This window comes from Enhydra lutris, unplaced genomic scaffold (assembly GCF_002288905.1).
Source record: "Enhydra lutris kenyoni isolate GAN:26980312 unplaced genomic scaffold, ASM228890v2 scaffoldscaffold73, whole genome shotgun sequence".
Classification (NCBI taxonomy): Eukaryota; Metazoa; Chordata; class Mammalia; order Carnivora; family Mustelidae; genus Enhydra; species Enhydra lutris.
In genome coordinates, this window is record NW_019154157.1 from 1507040 (window position 1) to 1533521 (window position 26482).

General features: G+C 46.9%; 1 protein-coding gene across 3 annotated transcripts in view; it reads right to left on the reverse strand.

The window, feature by feature from the left end:
* Positions 1-211: 211 nt before the first annotated feature.
* LOC111160011 (DEP domain containing 5) overlaps positions 212-26482 on the reverse strand; it is a 137305-nt gene continuing 111034 nt past the window's right edge. For all 3 annotated transcript variants that reach the window (XM_022522780.1, XM_022522781.1, XM_022522782.1), the window contains 10 exons: positions 23201-23355; positions 20964-21041; positions 20324-20456; positions 18781-18889; positions 17083-17307; positions 11816-11985; positions 6554-6725; positions 3959-4019; positions 1145-1227; positions 212-976 (listed from right to left, as the gene is read on the reverse strand). In XM_022522780.1, coding sequence (XP_022378488.1) covers positions 684-976; positions 1145-1227; positions 3959-4019; positions 6554-6725; positions 11816-11985; positions 17083-17307; positions 18781-18889; positions 20324-20456; positions 20964-21041; positions 23201-23355 — 1479 coding nt within the window. In that variant the 3' untranslated portion in view covers positions 212-683. The remainder of the gene's footprint in view (positions 977-1144; positions 1228-3958; positions 4020-6553; positions 6726-11815; positions 11986-17082; positions 17308-18780; positions 18890-20323; positions 20457-20963; positions 21042-23200; positions 23356-26482) is intronic.

Sequence of the window (26482 nt, forward strand, 5' to 3'; positions counted from 1 at the left end):
GTCTGAAAGAAACTATTCTGTTCTTGCCCAAGGGCTTATGAAAAGACATCTTTCAGGAAATCCCCAGCCAGACTCTTCCAAGACAGTGGATTCAAAGTCCTCCTCACCTTCTGTGGCTGCCTCATTTGCCACCGTGTCCCTGCCAACAGGGCCCGACTGCCCAGCCGAGGATGGGATCGCCGCTGCCAGGAACAAGGCGGGGGGCCAGAGATGCTGCATGTGGCACTTTATTCCTGCTTCTGATATGTACAGGTATATACAGTTGGTGTGAGCCTATGGTACACTATTTCACAAAACTATCTTACATCCTGTGCATACTTTTGGGCGGGAATCAGCAGACCGCTCCGAAAAGCCCATGGCTAGGGGAAGGAAAGGACGCTCCCAGGAGCCACCCACTCTCCAAAGACATTCATGGGGGCTACTCGCCCCCCTCCCCAGTACTGAGGTCCTCCCACAGACCATCTGGGCCTCCCACCTGTTCTCAGTACTCGTTTCTTCCCGAGTCTTTCTCCTCAAGGGGAAGAACATTTTGTTGGCAGGGCAGGAGGGGAGAGCAACAGCAACGGCCCCCACTCACCGACGGAGGCACTGCCACCTGCCGCCCAGAGCCCCACTGCCCCTACTGGACTTGGACAGCAAGAACAGAATCCTCCCAGTGCTTCAGCCCGCGGTGCAGCCTGGCCTCATGGGGCACTGGCATGCATCTTCTCCAGGCAGCTCGTCCAGAACGTAACCAGCCGGTTGTCACGGTTGATGCAGAAGTCCGTGAAATCCCTGAGCAGCCTATCAGCAAACTTCTCGTCCCCTGTGGCACTAGAGCGCCATGTCTTGGTCAGCATGGTATTATAGGCCCAGTTGTAGCCAACCCGTTCCTCACAGAACATGTTCTGGTTGGTGGAGCTGGTGGAGTTCCGCCGCCGCCGCTGTTGTCCTGAGAACTTGCGCCTGGAGTAGGGCAGCTGCAGGAACACTGTTCCTGAGGAGCAAGGGGAGGCCCCATGTCACCACCACCAGGAGGGCTCCCCCACCCCTGGGCAGCTGCAGGGGCTTTGCAGACACAGGCTCAATCAAGGGGAGGGGGTCTCATGCACAGGCTCCCGACAAAGGAACCCACCCACCCCACATTTCACCCAGAGTGTCTCACCTGTAACGTGGATGTATTGAGGCTTGTTCTCGGCGGGGAAGTTAAAAGCAGAAGCGGAATATTTATCTTGCACAAACCCAAACCTAAGGGAAGCACAGGAAGACACACAGATTAGGGCATCCTTAGCTAAAGGGACAGGGAAAGCAGATGTGGCTAATAGGACTTCCTGACAGCCTGAGCTACATGGACCTGGGAAAATCTCTTCCAAGATTGAACACTCAGGCTGCTGGTTTTCGCCCTCACCAGACCTCCTCCCACAGGCCTCCTGTCATCTCCAGGTGGGGAAGAGCCCTCACACCAGCTGCACTCCGCATCCAGCCCTGTCTCTGCCCCTCCACCTGTCCAGTCAGACCCTCCTCTGGGTGCTGTTGCACTGTCCCATCCCAACCCTCTTCTCTCTCTCTCCCTAGAATCCACACTGGGTCCTTCACCGTGCTGGGTGCCCACCCACAGGACGACAAGGGGAAGGTGCTTATCTTAATTCATCTTAGCCACACCTCTTTCCCTTAGTTCTCCCTGCTAAGCACATAGTGGGTTCTCAAAGAAGGCTCTGAATTGAAATAGAATGAAACCTCTTAACTGAAATCCTCTTCTTAAAAATGAGGAACCAAATCTGGGGCTCTCTGCTTCGCTGCTCCATTCTGGAAATGGAGTCACTTTTCATCTGTGACTTACTCGATTCTGCTTCCCATCTATGGTTTATTCTATTCCGGGTTTTTCTATTTCCATCAAACACATTTATTACAGCACTACCTGTTAACTGCTGAAAAGGACGTGTTAACAGATGTAGCTCTCGCCCTGAGTCTGAGAGGTTTATGTAACGAACGCAGTGATGTGGGCAGAACTAAAGGAGGTAAAGCACCTGTTTCCTTCCATTGCATCCAGCTTTACACTGGCTTTTAATAACTATTTATCAAGAACACATGAAGTCAAATATGCAAGTTAAATGAATCAGCTAACATGCACAGCAAGCCCCATCATCTATAGGCTGATTCTATCATGTGTAAGAATGGCTCTGGATTTTGACTTTCTTCCCCTCTACTTTTCAACCAAGGCTGTTTATTTACTCAGCACGGATCAGCCTGACCAGAATTTTCCCTCATTTCTTCCTTAGGTCACCAGGGAAGACCTTTAATTTTAAAACGGCAATTTAACCACATAGCACTTGGCTCCCTCATTGTCCACTTGGGAAACATTCGAGCAAGGACTACAGCAAAGCTGGGGGTGGGGTGGGGGGCACCCATCCCACCCAGAAAAATATGAAGGAGCTGGGGAGCCACAGCAGGGAAGCTGGGGAAGGTCCAGGGAAGGTGGACCAGTTTCTTCCTCTTCTTCCTTTTTTAAGGATTTTTATTTACTGGACCAGTTTCTAACTCTTTCAGAGATGAACCTTGTGGGTTGGCTAATGTTTCATTTCAGAGCCACATTCCAATCTAGAGTTCCCCACTGTGCTAAAGCTACTCTGGGCAAGGCACTTTGCTAGGTGCTGTAAAGGGAAACAAAAATGAGAAAAATGCATACCCTTGTCCTCCAGGGGCCCCTACATTAGAGTAACAGATGGACAGAGGGTGTTGGGAAAAAAGGGAAGGAGGGATTGAGAGAGCAGGGACCTGGAATCTGTGGTAGAACATGGCTGATAGATGGAGAAGGAGGTGGGGGTTTAGAGGAGAACATGGGAGTAAGATATAGATGAGGTCGGTGGGTCCAGGTGGGGAAGGGACCTTGATGTTTAGGTGCAGGGACACCAGCAGAGTCCATGCAGTGATTCGTGGGGATGGGACAGAATACATGAAAAAATCAAAAGGCCATATCCCAAGTGACATCTAGCCAGCAAAATCCAATCACCACCCAATGATATCATCCAAGGGAAGCATCAGACCTGCTTATAAATTCATCAGTCGGATGGAGTCTTCCTAATGATACCCACTGTCTACCCAGGGCTTCCTAGGTGCAGGGAACTCTGGAGAACCCTCCCAACAACCCAGCGAGTGGTGAGAAAATGAAGGTGAAGCAGTTCCAGAACTTGCTCATGGTTCCTTAGCTGCATGCTGGTGGAGGCGGAGGATAGCCAGGCCTCTCTGCTTTCTGGATTGACACCCTTTGCCACCGACCCACTGCGCTTCCCACCTTCTGCCCCCAGTCAGCACCCTCTCCTGCTGGAAGGAAGAAGCCAGTCTGTGGTGGGCCAGCGGCGGGAGTGGGGTGTGAGGTGGGGTGGTAACAGCTAAATAAGGAGATGGCAGGACATTGCAGAGAGCGCTGAGAGAGAGGATTATGGAAGTGGGAATGGAGGACTTGCTTCTGCTATGATTAACATGAAGCAGCAAATGAACACTGAGTGGCGCATTCTAGAGACAAAGCTGGACTGGCCTCAGGGCAGCTAAGCCCAGGGAAGCCCCTCCCTGGCACATATCTTAGTGCCAGTACATACCCATGGACTTATCCATTGCTTTTTAACCCCCATTATCTTCTCAGCATGTGTCAAGGGGCTCTTGAAGCGTTTTATAGTTTTTCATCTCATGTCATCTGCTTGACAGCTTGGCTCAAAGTCTTGCTGGAGGCTAAGGAGGAAGCTCTATGCTTTCCACTCAACTGGAAGACGATAATATGGTCTGAGAAACAATAGCTACGGGAACTGGAAGGGTAACGCTTATCTTTGAAACCAAGGCAAAGGGTCCTGTAGGGTATTGGCAGCGAGTCGGTCTTCGGTGAACTAGATCCGCTTCCCCAGAAATGAAGCAAACTGGGTTTGGGTCGACTACTCACAACAGTCACTAACGCCCTTCCACGATGCCCTCCTGCTAAGGGACAAACCTGTGTGCAATGGCTTCCTGGAAAAGGTGCATTCGATCCCAGTATGTTTCCGGTTCAAAGCCTGAAAGAAGAAAAAAAAATGCCAGGGTGTGATCCCAAGGTTTTTAAGTTTCCCTGGATTTGGCCTTCTGTATCCTTCACTTCTCTTGGCCATTCCTCCCCTCTGAGCTTCAGTGCTGCTTTTCCACACTACCTGCTTTTGGGAGACGAGCCTCCGTCCCAAGGAGCAAAGGTGCATTCACACCACCACTTCCCTGAAGCTCTATCAGGGTCTAGAAAGGCACTAAATAAGAGTCCTCAGCAACCAGTGTGAGCTACCAGAACTCGAGGTAACACTCATTCTAATGACTTCCTATGCGCAAAGTGGAAAGGAACATGACATTAAAAATACCAACAAAAGACAAGCTTTAAATGCATGTTATCTGCTTCTAAGGAGAAAAGAAAAAAATTTTATTACCCATCTTCAATTTCCCTACAAGGAAAGACAATAGTACAAGCTCTATTTTAGGGGTGGGGAAACTGAAGTAAATAAATATAAAAAATCATTTTTGGAAAAGTGATGGGTTGGGGAGGGCAGGAGAGCAGACAAGTGCCTTCCTCCATCGCCCATATCATGGCTCCAGCCTCGCTCCTTCTGCAGCACTGGTGTGAGGACCAAGAGCTGAGGAGGAGGTAGAGGGCTAAGGCAGGCCGTCGCTCGGCAACAGGCAACGGGCCAGCGCTGCTCTTGGGACTGAGATGCCGAGGGCTGGAGGAGCAACTGCACAAGATATCCTGAAGAATAGGGGCACTCTCTCTACTCTCTTTACATTTGGAATTTTCTATCTAAAATACATTTGAGGGCTGCAGGCAACTAAAGAGCAAACAAGAAAAAAGACTTCAGCTTTAACAGGTAAAAACAAAGAGCAGATTCCTTGTCAGATTTTTAAGCTTTGGAACCCACTGTTACTGGAAGGGGAGATTACAGGAAGAGAAGCAGCATGGATGCAAGAAAATTGATTTTTAGATTCACGCCCTTATTGCTTTAAACTAGGACTCCTTTCTTCAGCTGTAACCATGGCAACCAACAGAGGATGCTGGTCTTGAAGCCTCGGTTACAACAGGCAGGGAAAATCAGCAGCTCATACAAAAATGTCCTCCAATGCCAGCCTTGCCAGCAATCCTGTGCTGTGACAGTGAAGGTGGAAAACCCCAGAAGGGCTGGCTGGTGTGGGGGACCGTGTCTCCTGAGCATATTAAAAACAGCAGCATGAGGCGGTTGTCTGGCTTGAAATCATCAGATACGAATAGAATCATGTGGCATTTCAAGACTGCAGTGGTCCTCTGTCAGCCACTGGGAGATTACACGAGAAGGGGTGTGTGTGTGTGTGTGTGTGTACAGCACTGTGTCAACTCTACAGATCATGGGACCTATGGCCTCCAGTGGTTCTGTGGGACCTGCCTCAAACCCTAACCATCACTGAAAACAGTGTCTGTATAAAAACGTCTTCTGAGACGTAAACAAAGAATATACAGATGGGCCTTTGGAACACAAGCTGTTTGCAACCCTGGGGCAGCCTGTCACAGGAAAAGTGTGGCAACATTTAGTGAGGCCTCCCTGACCTAGCGAGACCTCTCACCCCCTGGGCTGCTTCTCTCCTTCCACCATTACACAGACTTACATAGGAACGGGAAGAAATCATCTCCCTCACACCAAAAAATTCTTCATTTCACATTTATAATTTCTACATCTGAGAAACGAAAGGGCTACCGACGTATTAGCAGCAATTCTAACTTTTCGTTTTCAAAAAGGTCATTTGTCAGCTCACCGAGAGCTCTGTAGGGGCTATTTATATGTTCATCAAAATGAGCAATTAATTGGGGATAAATAATGTGCCACGTGAAGTAAGACTCATCCTCCGATCTGTCCTACACTTACCCTCAGAGATCTGTGGGGCAAGGGCAGAGCAGCAGAGCAGCCCCACCCACTCCCTGCCTCCGCCCACTCCCAGTTTCCCCTGGACTGACAACCCTGTCCCAGGGGAAAGGCTGTCCTCAGAGTCCTGCTGTCCTCCTCCGAGCCCCCTTCTGCTCTGTCTTCCCTGAGACGCTGGACTCAAAGCTGACACACTACAGCTTTGCACAGTAGGATGCTGGATCCTGTTTTGCATTCAATGCCTCCCCCTGACCCTTTTTTTAGCCCGTTTGCATGAAATAGCAGATTCAAGCCTCCCATAAGGTTCAAATTCCCACAGCCTTAAGCCAGTTAGGCTGGAGCACGGAAAGGAGTGTGGGGAGAATACCAGAGCTGCTCGTGATTTACAGTGTCTCACACTCTCTCCTACCCACCATCTGCTCCCGGCCTCACAAGGGTCTTCCTGAGTTGGCAAGGCAGTGTTAAACTTGACGTGCTCTCATTTGAGGAATAAGGAATTTAAGACATTAAGTGACTTGTGCAAGGTTACCCGGACATTAAGTAAAGAACCAGTATGAGACCCAGATCTTTTCGGTCCCCTTGTCCAAAGGCTCCCTCTGTGCACTAGCCTAGAGGGGTGGCCTTGGGGGAGGGGGGGTCTTACTCATGGAGACAGAACATCCAAGGGGAGTGTCTCTTACTATCAAACAAGTGCTCACTGCCCTCCTTGAGCAGGCAGCTGGTGTTGAGTGGAATGAAGAGCTGTGCTCGAAGCGGATCGCCATACAGGTAACTGGGCAGCGCAAAGGGACCCTCCAGAACAGGGACCAACAAAAAGCCGCAGGAAGTGGCTTTGCGATGCCAACCCTGGACCTGGTGGAAAGCACAGAAACAGAGTCATCTCCAAGTGAATTCAGACAAGAGAAAATACTTCCCAGGGAGCGAGGCCGCCACCGTGGCGGCATATGTATTGATTGGCATGTTCATTTATTCATGTTCACTGGCTCCAAACTGGTCCTGGTCAGGAAACAGCACAGTTTAAGCTCCTCTGACAGATACTTGAAGAACTGTGAGTTAAGAGGCTCCTCCTCCCAGTTCGAGCTTCGGCAACTTCAGTGTTTCTTCTGGGAGGAAGCGACTGGAGAGAGCTATTTCTTGCCTCCTAAATGGCCTTCTCATTCTATAGGATGTTGGAGGAAGGTCACAGGATATAAGTTAAGTCCTTCTAAATTTGTCCTTTATCAAAAATTTACTAAGCCCAAAGTATCAAATAGGAAAACAATCCACTCAGGCTGGCTGGAAGGGACATGACGCAGGGCACAAGATGACTGTGGTGGCCTCTGGCCAAAAGCGATAAGCCCTGACCTGGCGGAATGAAAGTTTCTCTCCAGCAAACTCCCAAAAGCCGTCTGTCCAAAGACTCCAAACCAAAGTTAACTGGGGCAGCGAGACAAACCTCCACCTCAGTACCATTTCCTTAGAGAACAATGGCAAATTTCTACATCTTAAGATACTTTCTAGGGGCGCCTGGGTGGCTCAGTAGCTCAAAGCCTCTGCCTTCAGCTCAGGTTATGATGCCAGAGTCATGGGATCGAGCCCCACATCGGGCTTTGCTCAGCGGGGAGCCTGCTTCCTCCCTTCTGTCTCTGCCTGCCTCTCGGTCTACTTGTGATCTCTGTCTGTCAAATAAATAGATAAAATCTTTAAAAAAAAATATTTTCTGAACCATAGAACTACATATATTAAAAAAAAAAAAAACTGATGTATGTGGCTTTGGCATACAGATGAGGTATGTGTCAAATGTTATTTCAAGGAACGCCTGGGTGGCTCAGTCACTTAAGTGTCTGCCTTTGGCTTAGGTCATGATCCCATGGTCTTGGGATCAAGCCCTGCATCAGGTTCCCTGCTCAGCAGAGTGTCTGATTCTCCTTCTGCCCCTTCCCTGCTTGTGCTCCCAGTTTCTAATAAAAATAAAATCTTAAAATATATAAATGCGTGCATGTGTATTTATTTATTTATTTATTTTGAGCCATAATTTAATTTAAACAGATATGGTTACGTTAAAAATTGAAGGGGACCACTCTTAGCTTTTTTCCCCAGAAAGAGTCATAACAACAATACATCAACAACAAAAACCAAGATTTCTGTTTCACCAAAATAATCTTTCTTCTTTCTTTTTTTTAATGGATTTTATTTTTAGGGGTGCCTGGGTGGCTCAGTGCGTTAAGCCTCTGTTTTGGGCTCAGGTCATGATCTCAGGGTCCTGGGAATGAGCCCCACATCGGGCTCTCTGCTCAGCGGGGAGCCTGCTTCCCCCGCCCCCTTCTCTGCCTGCCTCTCTGCCTACTTGTGATCTCTCTCTGTCAAATAAATAAATAAATCTTGAAAAAAAAAAAAAAAAGAAAAGAAAAGATTTTATTTTTAAGTAATCTCTACACCTAACACAGGGCCCATACCCACAACCTCAAGATCAAGAGTCGCGTGCTCTACTAAGCCAGTCACGTGCCCCTGACCAAAATAATTTCTAAGGCTCTTTTTATTTTATGTCATATTTTTAAATATGTCATATTTTAATATTACAAAATACATTACAATATTATAAATATTACATATTATAAAATTACATAATAAAATGTGATTTATAACAAATTTGGACACTCCCTTAAAATAACAATTAATCTACGCTACAGATTTCTAAAAACTTAAAAAATACCGTTGACCCTTGAACAACACAGGGGTTAGGGGCATTAACACTCAATGCAGTAAAAAAATCTAAGTATAACTTTTGACTCCCCAGAAACTTAACTAATAGCCTACTGTTGACCTTACCAATAAGACAGGCAGCTGATTAGCATATATTTGTATATTATGGGTATTATATACTGTATGCTTAGAATAATGTAAGTTTGAGAAAACATTATTAAGAAAATCATAAGAAAAAAATACATTTATAGTACTGTATTTGTATATACTTTAAAAATTTGATTTAAAAATCAAACCCCTGTTGTTCAAGGGTCAAATCTGTAATGATAAAGGGATTAGCAGCTTTCAGTGGGTTTTACATGAATTGGTGTGAAAAGTGTATTTTGAAAAGACAGTTGCTATATTCCCTGGGGGAGATAAATACTCTTCTTCCCGTGGAACTGTGACTATACGCGTGCATCTACGAATGTTATGGTCATGTTGTTTGAGATAGGATTATCTGGTAGGGCTTCCAAGGAGAAGGCTTAGCTTACCAGGTCAGAGGGTTAGTTCTGCCTGAAGGGAGTGGTTTATCCCAGTGTCAACTGGCTGGAGAAGAGCCAGTGTCCTCTGAAAGCTGAGCCAGACAGGTGGCTGGGTGTCTTTTTTTTTTTTTAAGTAGGGTCCCTGCCCAGTGTGGACCACAATGTGGGGCTTAAACTCACGACCGTGAGATTGAGACCTGAGCTGACATCAAGAGTCACATGCATAACCAACTGAGCCACCCCAGCATTCCGCTGGGCATCTCTTTTGATTTGGACCTTGAGAATGTTCCCGTGTTCCAGGGAAGGGGTCCACAGAGGCACTAATGCCATACGGAGGCAGACTGGGGATGGACAGGCAGAGAAAAAGACAAATCTCTTCCCCTGGGTATCATGCCCTGTGGGACAAAGGCTTCTGAGCCCTGCAGAGAAAAACAATACGTGGCCAGCTGATGCATGCTCACTCTCTTTGGTCATCTCTTAGCTTTCTGTAAAGTCTTCCTAAACCTTCTGGTTGCTCTCAGCAAAGCAATGAGATGCTTGCGCCAGTGTAGGAGGACAGCGGGACTCCGTTAAAGCCACAGAAAAGCATTCTTCTGGGTTGAAGAGGAGAGTGTATTAAAGGGTGGCAGGCTGCAAAGATGGTTCAGGAGGGCACCTGGAAGATTCTGACGGCCTGGTTAAGGAGTACTTGTTCTAGAGACATTGGGACCAGGGATGGCAGTGGCCAGGCTGGCCTCTCAGTGCGAGCAGTGAGTGACCCGATTAGACAGACCGGCCAGGCCAACTAGGAGGACGAAAGACAGAAGACCAATTAGAAGACAGCTTCTCAGCTTTGGCACTCAACTTTGGCTGGTTAATTCTTTGTCGTTGGGGCTGTCCTGTGTGAGGTGTTATAGAGTGATGCGCAGTATCCCTGGTATCTATCCCACTAGACACCAGTGGCACTCTTCTACCATTAGTGCCAAGTAAAAATGTTTCCAAATGTTACCAAATGCTCCTACGGGGACAAAATCACACTCTCTCCCCCAACCCGACCCCTGTTGAGAGCTAGAGTTAAAGGCAGTGATGGTCACTGTCAGGGGGCTGGTTAAGTAAACAATGATACAAACAAGTAACAGAATATTCTGTAGCGCTTAAAAACAATGAAGCAGGGGCGCCTGGGTGGCTCAGTGGGTTAAAGCCTCTGCCTTCGGCTCAGGTCATGATCCCAGGGTCCTGGGATCGAGCCCCGCATCGGGCTCTCGGGCTCTCTGCTCAGCCGGGAGCCTGCTTCCTCCTCTCTCTCTGCCTGCCTCTCTGCCTACTTGTGATCTCTGTCTGTCAAAAAAAAAAAAAAAATCTTAAAAAAAAAAAAAAAAAAAAAAAAAACCAATGAAGCACATTGTTTGAAACACAACGAGGCAGACTTACTTATACCGATACTGAGGATATAGTAACAGGACAAAAATAGTAATAGTAATAGTAGTAGGACAAAAAACACATTGCAAATACAGTTGGCACTTGAACAACACAGGTTTGCATAGGTCCACTTACATATGTTTTTTTTTTTATATAAACAGAGGACTGTAAATGCATTGTCTCTTCCTTATGATCTCCTTAATAACATTTTCTTCTTCCTAGCTTACTTTATTGTAAGAATACAGTATATAATACATATAGCATACAAAACGTGTTAATCAACAGTTTATGTTACCTTTAAGGCTGCAGGTTAACAGTACCCTATTAGTAGTTAAGTTTTTGGGAAGTCAAAAGCTTTACTTGAATTTTTGACTGCACAGAGTCAGCATCCCTAATACCCCTATTGTTCAAGTGTGAACTACAGTATTCCAAGCTACCATAGCTGTTAAAAAAAAAAAAAAGGTAACAAGGCTTTGTATGTGCATATACTATCTCTGGAAGTACACTCAACAAAGTGGTGGGGTGGCTGTTTTTATTTATTCATTAAAAAAATGTTTTTTAAGTTTTTTGTTGTTGTTGTTGTTGTTTTAAGTAATCTCTATACCCAATGTGGGGCTCAAACCCACAACCCTGAGATAAATCTACTGAGTGAGCCAGCCAGGTGCAACAGGGGGTTGCCTGTATTTTTTTCTTCAAATTTTCATTTAAAATTCTAGTTAGTTAACGTATAGTGTAATATTGGTTTCCGGAGTAGAATTTAGTGATTCATCACTTACATATAACACCCAGTGCTCAACATAAGTGACTTCCTTACTACATAACACCCATTTAGCCCTACCCTCACCCACCTCTGGGTGGATGCTTTTAGATGGAAGTCCCTGGGAATGGGGTAAGGGTGGGGGAAGGATTTACTTTTCACTCGAGACCAGGGATTCTCAATTGAGGGCAATACTCCTCCTCCCTGGGGAAATGCAGCATTATCTGGAGATATTTTTGGTTGTCACAAGGCAGGCATGTTCCTGGCATTTAGGGTAGAGGTCCTAGATATTGCCTAACATCCTACGATGCACAGAACAGCCCCACTCAACAGAGAATTATCCGTCTCTAGGTGTCAAGAGTGCCAAGGCTGAGAAACCCTGACCTAGTTCCTTGTTGACTGTCTCGATTTTTTATTGTGTTTAAATTTTTTACAAGGATATTCCAAACAGTCCAGGTGAAAGGTAATCGGAGTCTGAACCAAAAGGAAAAAAAAAAAAGTGACACAAATCTCTACCAAGCATCCACTGTACCCCTCGGTAACGTGAGCCAAGGCCCTGACCACAACACAAGGAGGCTCACCATCTCGAAGAGGACCGCGGCAGTCACAGCCATCCAGTGGAGCTTGATCTCGAAGGCCGCATTCAGGGAGAAGTTGCCATGATAGTAACAGCTGCACCACTCCAGCCGGTCTGTGCGGTTGTTCACGTCCACGTCCAGGGTCACAGTCCTCTGCTCTGGGACAGTGGCAGCTACATCAGCACATTGGAGGGGCCCCGAGAGAGAGAGAGAGAGAGAAGAAAGAGTGCGATGAAGTGGAAGAACAAACAGCTAGGCATCCAGATACACATCTGCAGAATCACCTACTAGAAAATCACAGATTCTAGAAGCTTCCTGAAAATCATCTAGTTCAGGGGTCAGTCAACTTTTCCTACATAGGGCCTGGTAATATGTTGGGTTTTATAGGCTCTGTGGTCTCTGTTTCAGCCACTCAACCCTGCCATTGCAGTGCACTAGCAGCCAGAGACACGTAAATGAATAGGCCAGGCGGTGTTCCAGTAAAACTTTATTTACAAAACCAGAAAGATTTTTAGGGCAGTGAAACTATTCTGTATGATACTATCATGGTGGATACACATCCTTACACGTACATCAGAACTCAAAATATACAACATCAAGAGTGAACTCGCATGTAAACCAGAGGCCTGGGGTGATCCTTGTTAACGTAGGTTCACCAATGACAACAAATGCCCCACTCTGGTGCAGGGCATAGATAGTGGGGGAGGCTGCGTGTGTGCTCGGGCAGGGAGTATATCAAAACTCTGTGCACTTGCCACTCAACTTTGCTGTGAACCTAAAAGTGCTCTAAAAATAAAGTTTATTATACAACAAACAAACAAACAGATGGTAGTCCAGATTTGGCCAGTTAAGCCATAGTTTGCCTCCCCCCATTGGCTCCAACTCCTTCATTTGCAGATGAGGAAACAGCAGCCCATGAAGGAGAAATCCCTTGACCAAGATCAGAGTCAGAACCTCAGCCAGGCTGAACCCCAGATCTTCCCCCTCCAGTGACCCACAAAGGGACACCATGGGACAGACAGCCCAGACCACAGTGAGGAGGAGGAAGTCTCGTTTTTCTGGTTTCGGCCCAGGAAGACAATAGTTCTAGAATCTTTTCTCAAGAAAGGAAACCTCATGATGAATTTCAACACCCTGTTCCATCAACTGCGTGTTGCTCAGATTCTAGGCTGGTATCAAACTAGCTCATCCTATCTGGAATTCTTTCTCAGAAATCCTGTTCAACCCAAGATAGGGATGTTTTAAGGATGGCTCAATCAAGTTCTTGACCAGACTGAAGGCCTGAAGGAGGCTCAGAAGTAATGGAAAGATCAGGGCTCTGCTCTGCCTGACTGGGCAGTGCCAGACATAGGGTTTCTACAAACTATTATCAGCTCCTCATTCTCTTCAGCCCCATGATTCCAAAGATATCCCTTTATCTGAAGCCATCAGCTTAGTTCTGGGTTTTGCAGGTAGAATCCCTGAGTGGCTTTTACCACCGACAAGGATAAAAGAGCTCTTGAATCAGCAATTTTAATCAGCTCCTGCTGAGTAGCAGTGGAGCTACAGCCAGGATGCTGAATGGCCCCGGGGTGGACTGATATTCAGCTGCTGGGTATATAGCTTATCATGCTCACATAGCCAGAATGTGCAAAATGGAAAATGTTCTTCCTCTGGAGTTGGAAGGTCTATGCTCTGCCATTCAGCCAGGTGCCCCTGAGGACAGGGCTTCAGCTCTAATGGTTTAGTTCCTCATTTGCAAACTGAGGTGGTATCCACCCAGCTGCTTCCTGGAGGAGGGTTGAGGATCAAGGAAAACATGGCTGCCAGGAGGTTGCAGACTACCCCCCCTCTTTCATTCTCCTTTAGCCACCCCACTTTAAACTATCCTGTTATTCCTTCCTCCCCCATTTAAGCTACAAGCTCACCAATGCTCAATATGAGGCCTTTCCATGACTCCCATGGACACTGCTCAGCCACCTGGGACGCTTGAGAGTAAAGAACATGGTGGCTCCAATGCCAGAAGTCTCATCAGAACTAGTTTCTGTCTCTGCCTTGTGTTCCTGATTCATGGCCCAACCACAGTAGCCTTTTACTTAATAGCCCCAATCAAAGGAATAAAGCTTTGCTCTCTGGTCTTGGATGGGGTAGTCCTCCCCGGGGGAAAAGCCAGGGTCACAAAAGAAAGGGCACTCAGTAAACACCAGCGGAGAACCTCACACATCTCCTCTCTCCCATCTGGCATATTCAGTTCAGAACGGGCTAGTCTGAGGAAGCCCAAGGAAGTGTCCTGTTCAGCCAAGTGGTTACAGGCTCAAGATACCACTAGCTTTCACTACTTCAGGGGTGAGATTTGACAGTATGGACATGGCCAGCAGGCTAACAATGCTGACAAAGGTTTAGGCCCCAGCTGTGCTGCAGCTTCCAGCGAGTTCTCTGAATCACTCCTTAGTTGCATAAGAACAAACTTACTCACCTTGGGACAGTGAGCTACACTGAGTTGCAGTAAATAGGGGCAAACCCAGAGTAGGAACAGGCTGAGGGTCCTTTACCCGGGTCACAGCAAGGGGGCTGACAATGTCCTGGGAGGGGATCAGTGCGACTAGAGAAGAGACTGCAGTCTCAGGTAGGGCACCAGAGATCAGTAGTCACACCCAGAGCTGCCCCAAAATGGAAAGAGTAGTCAGTCGCAGGAGTGAGTGCCGTGTTGGGGGTAGTTTTCAAGGAGTAGCTGGCTCCCCACTTATTAGGGAGTGGGATGGAAAACATTCACACGTCAGGGTTTGGACCGAGGTGTGTGGCAGCCTCTTCTGACCCTGAGACCCAGTGGGGTTATCAAGAAAAAACTGAGGGGCGCCTGGGTGGCTCAGGGGGTTAAAGCCTCTGCCTTCAGCTCGGGTCGTGATCTCAGGGTCCTGGGATCAAGCCCCACACTGGGCTCTCTGCTCAGCGGTGAGCCTGCTTCCGCCTCTCTCCCTCTCTGCCTGCCTCTCTGCCTACTTGTGATCTCTGTCTGTCAAATAAATAAATAAAATCTTTAAAAAAAAAAAAAAAGAAAAGAAAAAAAACTGAGAAGTCAAGGGTGTGTGAGTGGGCTTAAGGGATACAATGCTGCTTCTCCCCGGGTCTCAGATGCCCTTGTAGTTTCACAGTAGGCGACAAATGACAACATGAGGGGAGAAGTGGGAGTCACCATGGGCCAGGGCAGACAGGACTGTGGCACCCATCAGGAATATCAGAACATCTTTCTGCTAAAAGCAGAAATCTGAAAAGCAGATTTCCAACTGAGAATCTGAAAGGTTTAAAAAGGAACATGCCAAAAAAAAAACAGAAAGGGGAGCACGTCATAAATGATACACACCTCTTCTTCCCCCTATAAACCAGGTTAATTTTTTTTCCTGAGGGGAAAAAACCAACACTGAGGACAGTCCAATTCAAAGAGAACTCATCTCTCTCACTTAAGTAAATGTCTACATTCTAACCTGGAAAAAAAAAAAAAAGGCTGGGAAGAAGTAGCTCCTATCCTAACACAGAGGTCTGAGGGGTGTTGCTGGATAGAATTGGCAGTGGTAAGAAACACATTTCCTGTGGGGAGTGGGGGTTAACAGGAAAAGAAGCGGATGAGTGAAATTCTACTATAATCCTGCGAGCCACTGGAAAACTAATGAAAGAACAGCTTCAAGAAAACAGGCAAACATGTGAAATTCCTTCTGGTTTCAGAATCAATGCCAACACCCTAATGCCCACATGCAAACCCCAAGTGAAGGACACCTGCTTAATAAACCACCTGATGAAGACCTAAATCCTCTCTTCCCCCTTACTCTCTCTCCCTTTGTTTTGGGCAGATGACTTATTTTTCCATACGCTGCTTCTCTTTAAGTGCAATTTTTCTGAAGTAACTAAGAACCAAAGCTAAAATGAAATAATCTGAATCTCACTTTAAGCTTAGGACTATGGCGGACAGGAGAGGGTTCCACCAGCCTGCTGAAGGAGGAGACTTTGTTAATGAGGATGTGCATGCAGAAATTGTCAAGATAGCCTCCAGAACCAGAATGATGATGCAAGGGGGACAGTTCCCAAAGCAGTAACTCTGACCCAGGAGTAAGTGGGGACATTGGAGAATGTCAGGAGATATTTTGTCTCACTGGGTGGTGGTGTGGGGGGCAGGGGAGAGGGGGTGGTGTGCTACTGGTAACTAGTAGGTAGGGAGTAGATGGCCTTTTTTTTTTCCAAAAGACTTCAAAGAGGGATAGAGTTAAAAATGCAATACAAGGAAGCGGGTAAGTCGTGACTACTGGGGGAAAGGGAGCCACTCTCTTCATAGTTTTGTCTTCTCCATGCCCCCCCCCCCCCAATTCTCACACACAGTGCTGGGCATGCTGGTGTGAAGGTATAAGGCAAGGTTCAAAGCTACATCTGGAACCAAGTGAATCTGACGATCTGGAAACTGTCATGACTCTTAGCATTTCCATTCTACCAGCTAGGTAAGAATTCTAATGAGCTGGGCATTTCCAAGCAAACTAAGCAGAAGGTTGAATTTCCCTGGAGTTTGATCTCTGTTACATTTCCTCCCTTCTTTCCAGAGGGTTTTTAGGATCTCTCCAACCTGCCATTGAGGTAAATCCTGTGACTGCTTGCCTAGAGCATGCATTGCCTAAAGACGTTTACAGCCCAACCCATCAGTCCAGTCCTTGAGAGCAGAGGTCCCATCTCCTAACAGAGGTCACCACCATTCAATATGTGGATGTGCACCCCTATCCTGGAGCTGCAGGAACCAAGGAAAGGAGGGAAGACTCCTAGTTTACATCCCTTGATGTGGTGAAAACATCTGGGGAAGAAAGCTGGAAGAAAGATTCATCATGCTCAGCCTCAGTGTCTGGAATGGATAACCTCTGAGATTCCTTCCTCTTCAGACATCCTAAGACACTAAGGTCCTGGGAAGGCTTCTGGCAGGTCCTAAACCAGGAGTGAGCAGCAGCTCACAATCCCTGTAGTCTCGCTGCTTCTCAGGAAAAGTGGCCCCGCTGTCTATTCTCTCCTGTTTATGCAGGTTTAGCACTGTGCCCCGATTTGAGAGTTCTTGGACACTGTTTCTTTGTTGGGATAATAACGATCTTGACCCCCTCAGGTCAGTGGGAGCTAGTACAAGAGTGCACCTTGTGGACAGACTACCAGTATGACAGGCACAGTGGCTCTAATCCTGGTCCATGTGGCATTGTCCCCTTGGCTGACTGCCCTTCTCCCTCAGCTCCCGGCATCATCCCCAGGCCCCATCTGAGCTGAGCACCTACCTAAAAGTGCAGCTGCCTGGCTCCGCCCTCCGAAGCTGCGGCTGAAGGAGCTGTGCCTGCTTGCATAGGAGGCTGGCCGGCTAGGCAGCCAGGGCAAGAGAAAAGCAGGAATCTCAGAGTGCAAGAGCTCTTCGGCCACAAAGGCCACCTCAAACCACTTGCGCTGGAAGCTGGCAAAGTCCTCCACTGCCGTTGTGTGCCAGGTGGTGGGTTGCTGCATGGCCACTGGGAAAAGCAAAGGGGAGAGAAAGTGCCCTCAGTATAAATGCTCATTTTCATACCGATGCAGGGCTGAACCTTGAAAACACGATGCTAAGTGAGGGAAACCATACACAATAGGCCACATGTTATAGGGTGCCACTTGAATGAAATATCCAAAAGAGGCCACTCCCTAGAGACAGGAGGCAGATCCCCCCCGGGGGAGGGGGGGGAGGAGGAGTTTGGCAGTGACTGTCCCTGGACACAAGGGTTCATTTCAGGTCCAGAAAACGATCTGGACCCTAGACAGAGGTGGTGGGTTTGCACAACACCAGGAATGTACTAAATGCCAGAGAAGTGTTCCCATCAGAATGGTTCGTTTTATGTTGCGTGAACTTTTCTTCAATTAAAAAAGATCTTCCTTCCCTCAGTTTCATACCACTAATTTCAGAGCAGGTAACAGTAACCAGCTTTGTTTTTTTTCCCCCCACTTGAAGGTAAAATTGGTATTAGTCCAAGTGAGAATTTAAGGGGAGGGGTGGCCGTGGACATGCAATTGGGTACCAGGAAAAAACCTGCACAGATTCACTTCCGACATGTTCTTGGATAAAAGAGCACAGTGAGGGTGCTCGCCGCTTCATCTGATTCCCAAAACCCAGAGGCTGAGAAGCCGGTTGTCTGCAGGATGGCAGTCACCTCCAGCCAAGGTCCCTGTGGGTTCTGGGTGGACTAGAGCCATGGCTCTGAATCCTGGGTGCCTTGAGCACGACATGAGCTACCTCTGACCTTGCTGGAATGGGTCCCTCTTGGAATTATGTTTTCTCATTAAAAGAAAAAAGTTAAAATGTATCTTAGAAAACTTGCTAGGATTTGATAATCTTTCTAGGGTAAGAAATGGGAGTCTAGCAAGTAAAAAGTGCTGTAAGTTACAGATCAGACCCTGTCTGTACTCAGAACCACCTGCACTGGATAGGGGCGGGAGAGGGAGCACTATAACTCAAATTAGTAACCAAAAAATGGCTAATGGGAATTTCCTCACACCAAGATCCCTTGGGCTCTTGTAGGTTTATCTTCCATCCACACTGTTCTGACCAAGAACATACCATAGCTTTAAGAAATACTCGTCACTGGGGCACCTGGGTGGCTCAGTGGGTTAAGCCACTGCCTTCGGCTCAGGTCATGATCTCGGGGTCCTGAGATCGAGCCCCACATCGGGCTCTCTGCTCAGCCGGGAACCTGCTTTCCCCTCTCTCTCTGCCTGCCTCTCTGCCTACTTGTGATCTCTCTCTCTGTCACATAAAAAAATAAAATTAAATTTAAAGAAATACTCGTCACTCTGGTTATGCTTAAATTAAGTACAAATGCTTGGGAAGTTGACAGATCTGTCTACTTAGAATACAAAGTCACACAAGGAACTCAAGAACCACCATCATTTGACAAAGCAAGCCACCAGGAAAAACACTTGCCCCCGTGGGCAAGAGCATTCGCCTTATCTCTGACCTCGGTCAGGTTCTTTGTCCACGACTATCTTGTAGAAATAGAAGCCATAGATGAAGGTCCGCCAGACTTCACCAGATGCATGTGTGATGAGCTGCTCTTCCAGCATTTTCTAGAAGGAGAGACATTGAAACTCTGAAATTACTGTGGAAGGACATCTTGAGGTGCAGCCCTCAGTTCCCTGGAGTCAAGGAAGTGACTAGAACATTGAGGAGACCCTACTCTTCACCCCCCCATCAGCCATGATGATTGCTCTAGGATAAATGCTGCACCTGATGTAAATTATATTACACAATTCAAAGGCTTATTATAGTATCATCAATTACTTCAAACATACAGGAAAGTATAAAGAAGATCCAGGTATACCCCTACCCAGCTTCAACAAACTTAACATTTTGCTATACTGACTTCAGATCTTTTAATTAGAAGACAAAACAAAATATTCTGTGGACCCTCCTATGTCTCATTCCTCTTCCTCTCTCCCCAGAAATAAATGGCTAGTGTAACGTTATTCTCATGCATGTTTTTAATAATTTTATTATATGCACAAGGACTGATAGAGAATATGAGGTGTTTTTGTGAGACTGTAAATTTTAAATGAACGGCATGATACAATTATCAGTTTGCATATTGGATTTTCACTCAACATCATGCTTCAGACATTGTCCATGTTGTTAAATGCATCCTTCATGCTCATTCATTTTAAGGGCTGTAGAAGCATTCTACCATGTAAAAAGGAAAATCTGATTCTCAGGGATGGGTAAAGGTCATGTAAAACTGCCTAATGAGACCCTCGAAGAGGGAAATGAGGATTGCATGCTTATTCAAATCAGCTACTGATTTTATGTTTTAGGGATGACAAGTTAGCTGGGACTGTTTCCAGTGGGGGCCTCTGTGTGGACAGGACAGCATGAACCCCATCAGCCAACCTGACCTTCCCTGCTCTTTTCCTCTCCTGTGTGATTCCAGTTCTGAACAGTGTCATTAAATTCAGCAAGTGTTTGCTGGATGCCTACCGTGTGCCAAACAGCATGGTGATTTGGAAATGGGAAGACAAGAGATAGCTCAGCCCTCAAGGAGCCCAGTCAAGGTGGGAAACAATGAAATGAGATAGGCAGCATCTTCCTTCTGTTGTGCTAAGTGCTCTGACACAGTAAGACCAGGGCACCAGAAGGTCCCTGAGGCAGACACCTGGATCCTGAATAAGCAGGAGGTGGCCCGGGCAAAATGGGGGCTGGAGGTCAGAGAGAAGGCATTCCCTGGGAATCTTTCACAGATTCCTCCAATGTTCAAGAGCGCAGACTCCATCCACAACACTTCAGTTCAGATGATAAATTCTGCTGGATTTTTAAGTCAAGGTATAGTGTCTTTCAAATCAAGACCTGCACGTTCATTGACTGCAGACAGGCCTTATATTTACTAAAAGCAGAGCCTTACCGCAACCCACAGATCCCATTACTGGAAAGGACAGCTGCTTCAGAGACCAGCTCTGGTTTCCCAGGGGCCTGAGCAGACAGTCCTGTGGGCCCTGCCCGTGCTATCTCACCTGCATGATATCGATCGCCATCGCCTGTGTCTGGACGCCCTCCACGTTGTTCACCAGCCAATGTACCACCTCTGCGCTGATGAAGCAGCACGGTGAGAGGCCCTTCTGTTCTGAGAGCAGCTGGACTCCCGTCCTGAATTTCAACATAGCAGGCAGGGAGCAGGGTATGTGTGCATGGTGGCAACAAGCAAAAGAGAAGGTGAAAAGGAAGGGACTCCCACTAGAGCATTTAATTTCTGAAGTAAGGCTCCTCACAGAATAATTTCTCTCACTATTCCTAAACCCACAGAAATCTGCAAGATAGGACAAAAGGAGGTGTTATAGGGGGAAAAGGAGAAGATGAAGGAAGAGGAATCTGACACTTAAGAGAATTACCTATAGCTGTCAAGCATTGTACTAGGTAATTTACATAATTATTTCACTTAATCCTTACACTAAGCCTACAACTTAACCACAAGTATCCCATTTTACAAACAAGGTAACATAGGCTCAGAGAGGTCAAGTAATTTATCCAGGGTCTCACAGCTGGTGAACAATACAGCCAGCTGAATCCACCAGATCACACTGCCCGAGCATCACTGTGTCTCAGAGCTCTGAAATCTTCCTACCCTTGCACTCATACACATAACAAACCACTTACGAGGGGTGTTTCATGGCTTCCAGGATCTCCGTCAGGGTGGAGGATGAAGTTAAGGAGTTTGCTGCCAGCTGCTGAGAGCTGTAAACAGAATGTCCAGTCAGCAAAGCATGGGGATACAGGTGCGGTCAAGAGCATGACCTTCAGGAACCATTCTTACAGAGCTGAAGGCCAAGGATGACAGTGATACTGAAGGCATTCAAGCGAATGCTGGTCACTATATCCTAGGGATATCTCATGGGGGGTTTCCTACTTCGAAAGCGTATATGTTAAGATTTAAAAAAAAAAAAAAAAAAGAATCAAAGTGGTTTTGTGTCCAAAGTTGCTTCCCTTAATAAGCATCTCCCCTTTTAATTAACACCTCAGCCACTTCTGAGAGATCTCCCTGGACAGCTCTGGTTTTACCCCCAAGGCCTTCCCCACCATTTAATCTCACCAAAGAACGCTAGGTAAACTGGTAAGAGCAGGAGAGAGAGAATTCCAGTATCATCGCTTCAGCTGGAGGGACTCTAGTTCCCTCATCTGAAGATGGGGGTGATACTATTCCTTATCTTTTGGGGGTGTCATGAGGCTAATGTGTGTAAAATACCAAGTGTAGGGGCGATACCTACAAAGTCTTAAATGGTGAACAATACTGAACATAATAACAATAATGTCAACTGGAAACTCAGAGAGGTTAAAGGAACAGGTAAAGGTTAAAGAGCTGGGAGGTATCAGGGTCCGGGTTTGAATCCAGGTCTGCCTGTTTCCAAAGCCCAGAACTTTCTACCACCTATCACCTTAGTTCTTCCTCAGTGGTCTGGCTTTAAACATGTGCAATACTTGACAGCTGAGCCCAGATAACTGGGTGGGGGACACTCCTAGCCGCCCACCATACCAAACCTGGAGCTTATTCCAGAAGCTCCTCAAGTCCATAAAACCTCTCCCTTTCCTCAGTCTCAGCCGCCTCTTCCTATTTGGAGGGCCCAGGACTCCATGCAGCATTTCAGAATCCCAGGTTAAAAAAAGCCTGTGAAGACACCACCCACTCCCCCATGAAGTGAACTTCCTTCTAAGTCCTGAGTCCCCACTACAAGAGTCCAAACAAGAGGCTGTCCCACCTGCAGGAACATCTTCGATGGCAGAGAACTTAGCTCCTCTATGCAGCCCATTTCCCAGGGGCAGTACCAACTGCTAGTCAGTTCTTCATCACAAAATGGGACCTGTTCTTTGTCATTTTCATCATTGGTCCTGATTTGTGTCACTTCTGGTCTTCTCATCTCCAGCCCAAGAATCCCCAGTTCCTCTTTTCTTCCAAAAGCAGAACAAAACCTGCCACTTAATGAGGAAGCAGAGAAATTCACTCCCTCCACTCTCCTCCACGTCCAGAGCCGAAAAATCAGCCAGGCTTGATGGGGATATGGGCCTGGAGGGACAAAAGAGACTAAAGAAGTCCAGGCTGCCTGCTGCCTCTGAAGTGATCCTCAGCCCTCCTGGCCAGAGTGAGTGAGGTGCCCTGTACCAGAGGCAGGGAAAACTGGCAGACCACGGGACAGAAAGGAAAGTGGGTGGCCGCTGGCAGGGGCCAGCCAGGTGAGCTGCCGCAGGGGCCCTTTTGCTCTCGGATAAAGGCATGCAAAAGTCACATCTAAAACCATTGCACCAAGGACTGCTCAGGTTGCAGGACAGTGAGGCAACCAGAACAGCCTGGGCAGAATATTAGAAGGCTAACACTGCTGGGAAGGAAATCAAAAAGTTGTTTTTCAGATGTGACAAATCGTAATAAAATCTGGGGCTAACTTTCTCAAGTAAATGAGGTCCAAAGCAGCTTCTTTTTTCCTCAGATACTCAGGAATAGGAAAAGGACAGCCATGGTTGGGGCACAACCAGCCACTCATCTGCTGTTCATTTCTTCAAGCTGCAGATACTCATTGTCCATAGTCAGGCACCAGGTGTGCCACACTCAACAGGATAGACTGGGTCCAGGATCCCTTCCCAAAGCCCACTCCTACACAATGCCTGATACTTCCCTGTGTCTCTGTAGGCACCTGTCAGCTATCCAGGAAGGAAGGCAGGACACAGATCCTCAGCCCCATCAAACAGGTACCGCTACGACCTGAGTGCCCCAGGTTTCCAGGTAGAACTCACAGCTGAGTCAGATAGTGGACCTGGGACTCTGGACTCTCATCCTCCACAGCCTCTGAGGCCAGACCCTCCCCAGTGCCTCCCCAGTGCATTAGTTTGGACATTCTGAGTCTCACCTGCTGTCACTGGAGTTTGCAGAGGGGAAGCTCTGTTCCCCTGAGTTCTGGGAGTTCCCAAAGGCCTGGCTGTTGCCTCTGTCCACAGACTGGCTTGTGCTTACCCCCAAACTGGTGCTGTCCAGCACTGGGGTAGCTGTCTGGTCCACAGACACCTAAAGGAGATTTGAAAATGAACAAAACAACGAAATTCTTTAAGGCTATTTATATATGTGATCCTCCCCATTCCTCTCTCCTTCGTAACCCTCAGTGGTTCGTGGTGAAGAGCTAAAGGAGCCCAGCCCAGTCTCATGTGGGCTGCCTTCTATCAGAGCCATGGGAATTCCTGCACCCCACACCACGGCTGATAGGAAATTGCCATTCACAGTAAATCCCCAGAACCAAAAAAATGGCTCCAGCACCTGACTCAAGTCACATATTTACACTAAAAAAAAAAATCTCCACAGAAATAGTAAGAAAGGCAGCACTCCTGTGAGACTGAGAAGTGGGAGAGAGAGAATACAATTAGAGACAAACAGGTGAATATCCTAGCAAACACCCTCCCTCACCATGGCTTACCCTTTGCTACCCCAACCTTCCTTTCCTGCGTCTGTCAGCAGGACATCAACCTTCTAAGTGTCCAGGCTCAATCCTCAGGGGCATCTGGTAGCTCCCTTCCTTCTCTAGCTTCACCTCTAAAGAGAGGCCTAGTTCTGCAGCCTCGCCTCGGCCGATTCACATGTATTTCCACATCATGCCTGTTCTCCCAGGAGAGGCTGTAACAGTCTCCCACCTGACTCCACCAACTGCAGCCTCTCGTCCCTGAAGACCCTACCTGCCAGCAACCTCCATTTTTATCCTCCTAAAAAAAAACCAGTTCTAATCCCATCGCTCCATGACTCTGAAATCTTTCAGATCTCCCTATGAGCTACCAAACTTGCAGAGCCCTGCGGGTCCAGCACAAACAGCCCTGGTTGGTGATGGCCCTGCACAGCTGGCTACTCACCCACATACACATTTCCAGCCAAATCAGACCCCGTGTGTTTAATCCTGTCTGTGCTCCGCCGACTCGAGGTGTCCTTCCCTACAACCGTAAGCTAAAAACCCATCATCTTAAGGGCTATTTCAAATGCTGCTCGCTCAGTAAAATGTCTTCTGACTCACTCTCACCCCAGCTCCCAAAGGAAAACCATCTCTCTCACTCTCTACTTTGGATCTCTATAACCCCCTCCTGGCAGCTGCCAATTTTTGCTTCATGTAATATTTTATTGGTCTCATTCCCTTTAAACATCTTAAGAGCACAGGACTATGACCTGTTCACCTAGAAGGGCTGTCCTGTACCCCACAGCAGATACCTGGAGAGAACAGCACTTCCAGAGCACTCCAGGAAAAATCTGACTCCTAGTCCCTCTTATATGGGTTTCTTAAGTACTTCAGAATGGAGCCTTCTATTATCAAACATTTTGTTGGATGTTGTAAAAATCACTCCTTCTAAAATGAGGTGTCCCAACCTTGGCACCATTGCCACTAAAAGCCAGATGAGTCTTTGGGTGGACTGTCCTGTACCTTATAAGATGTTGAACAGCAACCCTGCCTTCACCTACTAGATGCTGGTAACACCAGCCCCCCAAGCCCTCCATTTTCAGTTGTGACAATAAAAAATACCTCCAGATACAACCGAATGCACCCTGGGAAACAAAGTAGCCACCAGTTCTTAAAGAACCATTCTCCTACATCAGGCTCAATGATTTCCAAAAAAGACCACACAGACTTTGCTAGCGCCATAAATACACAGAGAAATGCAGCAAGAAGCAGCTTACAATTACCAATCACCATCTTCCTCTAACCAGCAAGACTTAGAAACAGGTACTAGACCATAAAATTAAATGAGAAGGGCGCCTGGGTGGCTCAGTTGGTTAAGCAACTGCCTTAGGCTCAGGTCATGATTCTAGAGTTCTGGGATCAAGTCCCACATCGGGCTCCCTGCTCAGCAGAGAGTCTGTTTCTCCCTCTGACCTCTCCCCTCTCATGTGCTCTCTTTCTCTCAAAGAAATAAAATTTTAAAAAAAATTAAAAGAGAAGAAGCTAATTGACGGGGGCTAGACCCAGCTCTTAGGTCCTACCTTCCAGACACCTATAGCGGGATTAACTCTCATCTACAGCACCTGAGAATTGCCCCACCAGCCTAAACTGCCGGAAATTTACATGATTCCTATTGCTTTATTTTAGCAGGCCCTCTGAATCAGAAATTGGCAAACATTTCTTGTAAAGGAGCAGAGAGTAATTATTTTAGATTTTGTGGGCTACAGGGCCCTGTTGAAACTACTCAATTCAGTAAGGACAGAAGCAGCCCAATAATGTAGATGAATGGGTGTGGCTCTGTTCCAGTAAGAATTATTTACAAAAGCAGATGTGGGTCAGATTTGCCCCATAGTTTCCTGACCCCCTGCACTATATCGTATAATGTCCATCTTTCAGGAGACTGCTTAGAACTTAATACCATGAAAGATTATGCTTCTCCTGGGCAAATGGTTTGCCTTTACCTTATGACCACTCTGAATCCTAGAATAGATGTTTCCCACTTTTCTTTGGCTCCCAGATAGTTCAGAGCTGAATTTAGCATTAAACCCTAGATAATTTATAAGACCTCAGATGATATCCTATCTTAAGTTTTTCTTTTCCTACATTTCCTCATTTAGTCACATTTTATTCTGGAGATTGCATTTACTGCCGTAACCCACCTGAAGGACCTTTCTGGAATGAGCAGAAAGACAAGGAAAGTTGGACGGACAGAAGGGCAGAATTTGCACAGAGGCCTAGAAAAGGCAAGTGGTGGGAGGTGCTTGGTGTTGGATGCAACTCCATTTATTAAAAAAATTTATTTATTTATTTATTTTTTTACTTTTAAAGTAGTCCCTGCACCCAAAGTGGGTCTCAAACTCACAACCTGGAGATCAAGAGTCACATGCTCTCCCAACTGAGCCAGCCAGGCACCCCAGAGGCAACTCCATTTTAAGAACCTTATTCCAAATCCTCCTTACAGAGGGGTTCCATGTAAACTGCATAGACACCCCCACCTCCAGGAGCTGCAGGTGAATCTCTCCATCCTCTTTTGAGTAAGCTACTATTAGGGACTTGCTTCAAGAACAGAGTATAGGAAGGGAAAAACAGTAACTTCATAATGGAGATCGCTGACAAATACTACAACACCAAGTGATGAAGGCTCCTGTAACCAATGATGTTGTGTGGATCCCATGGACCCCCTAGTATGATGTGAGGAGAAGCATACTTCACCACTGAGCT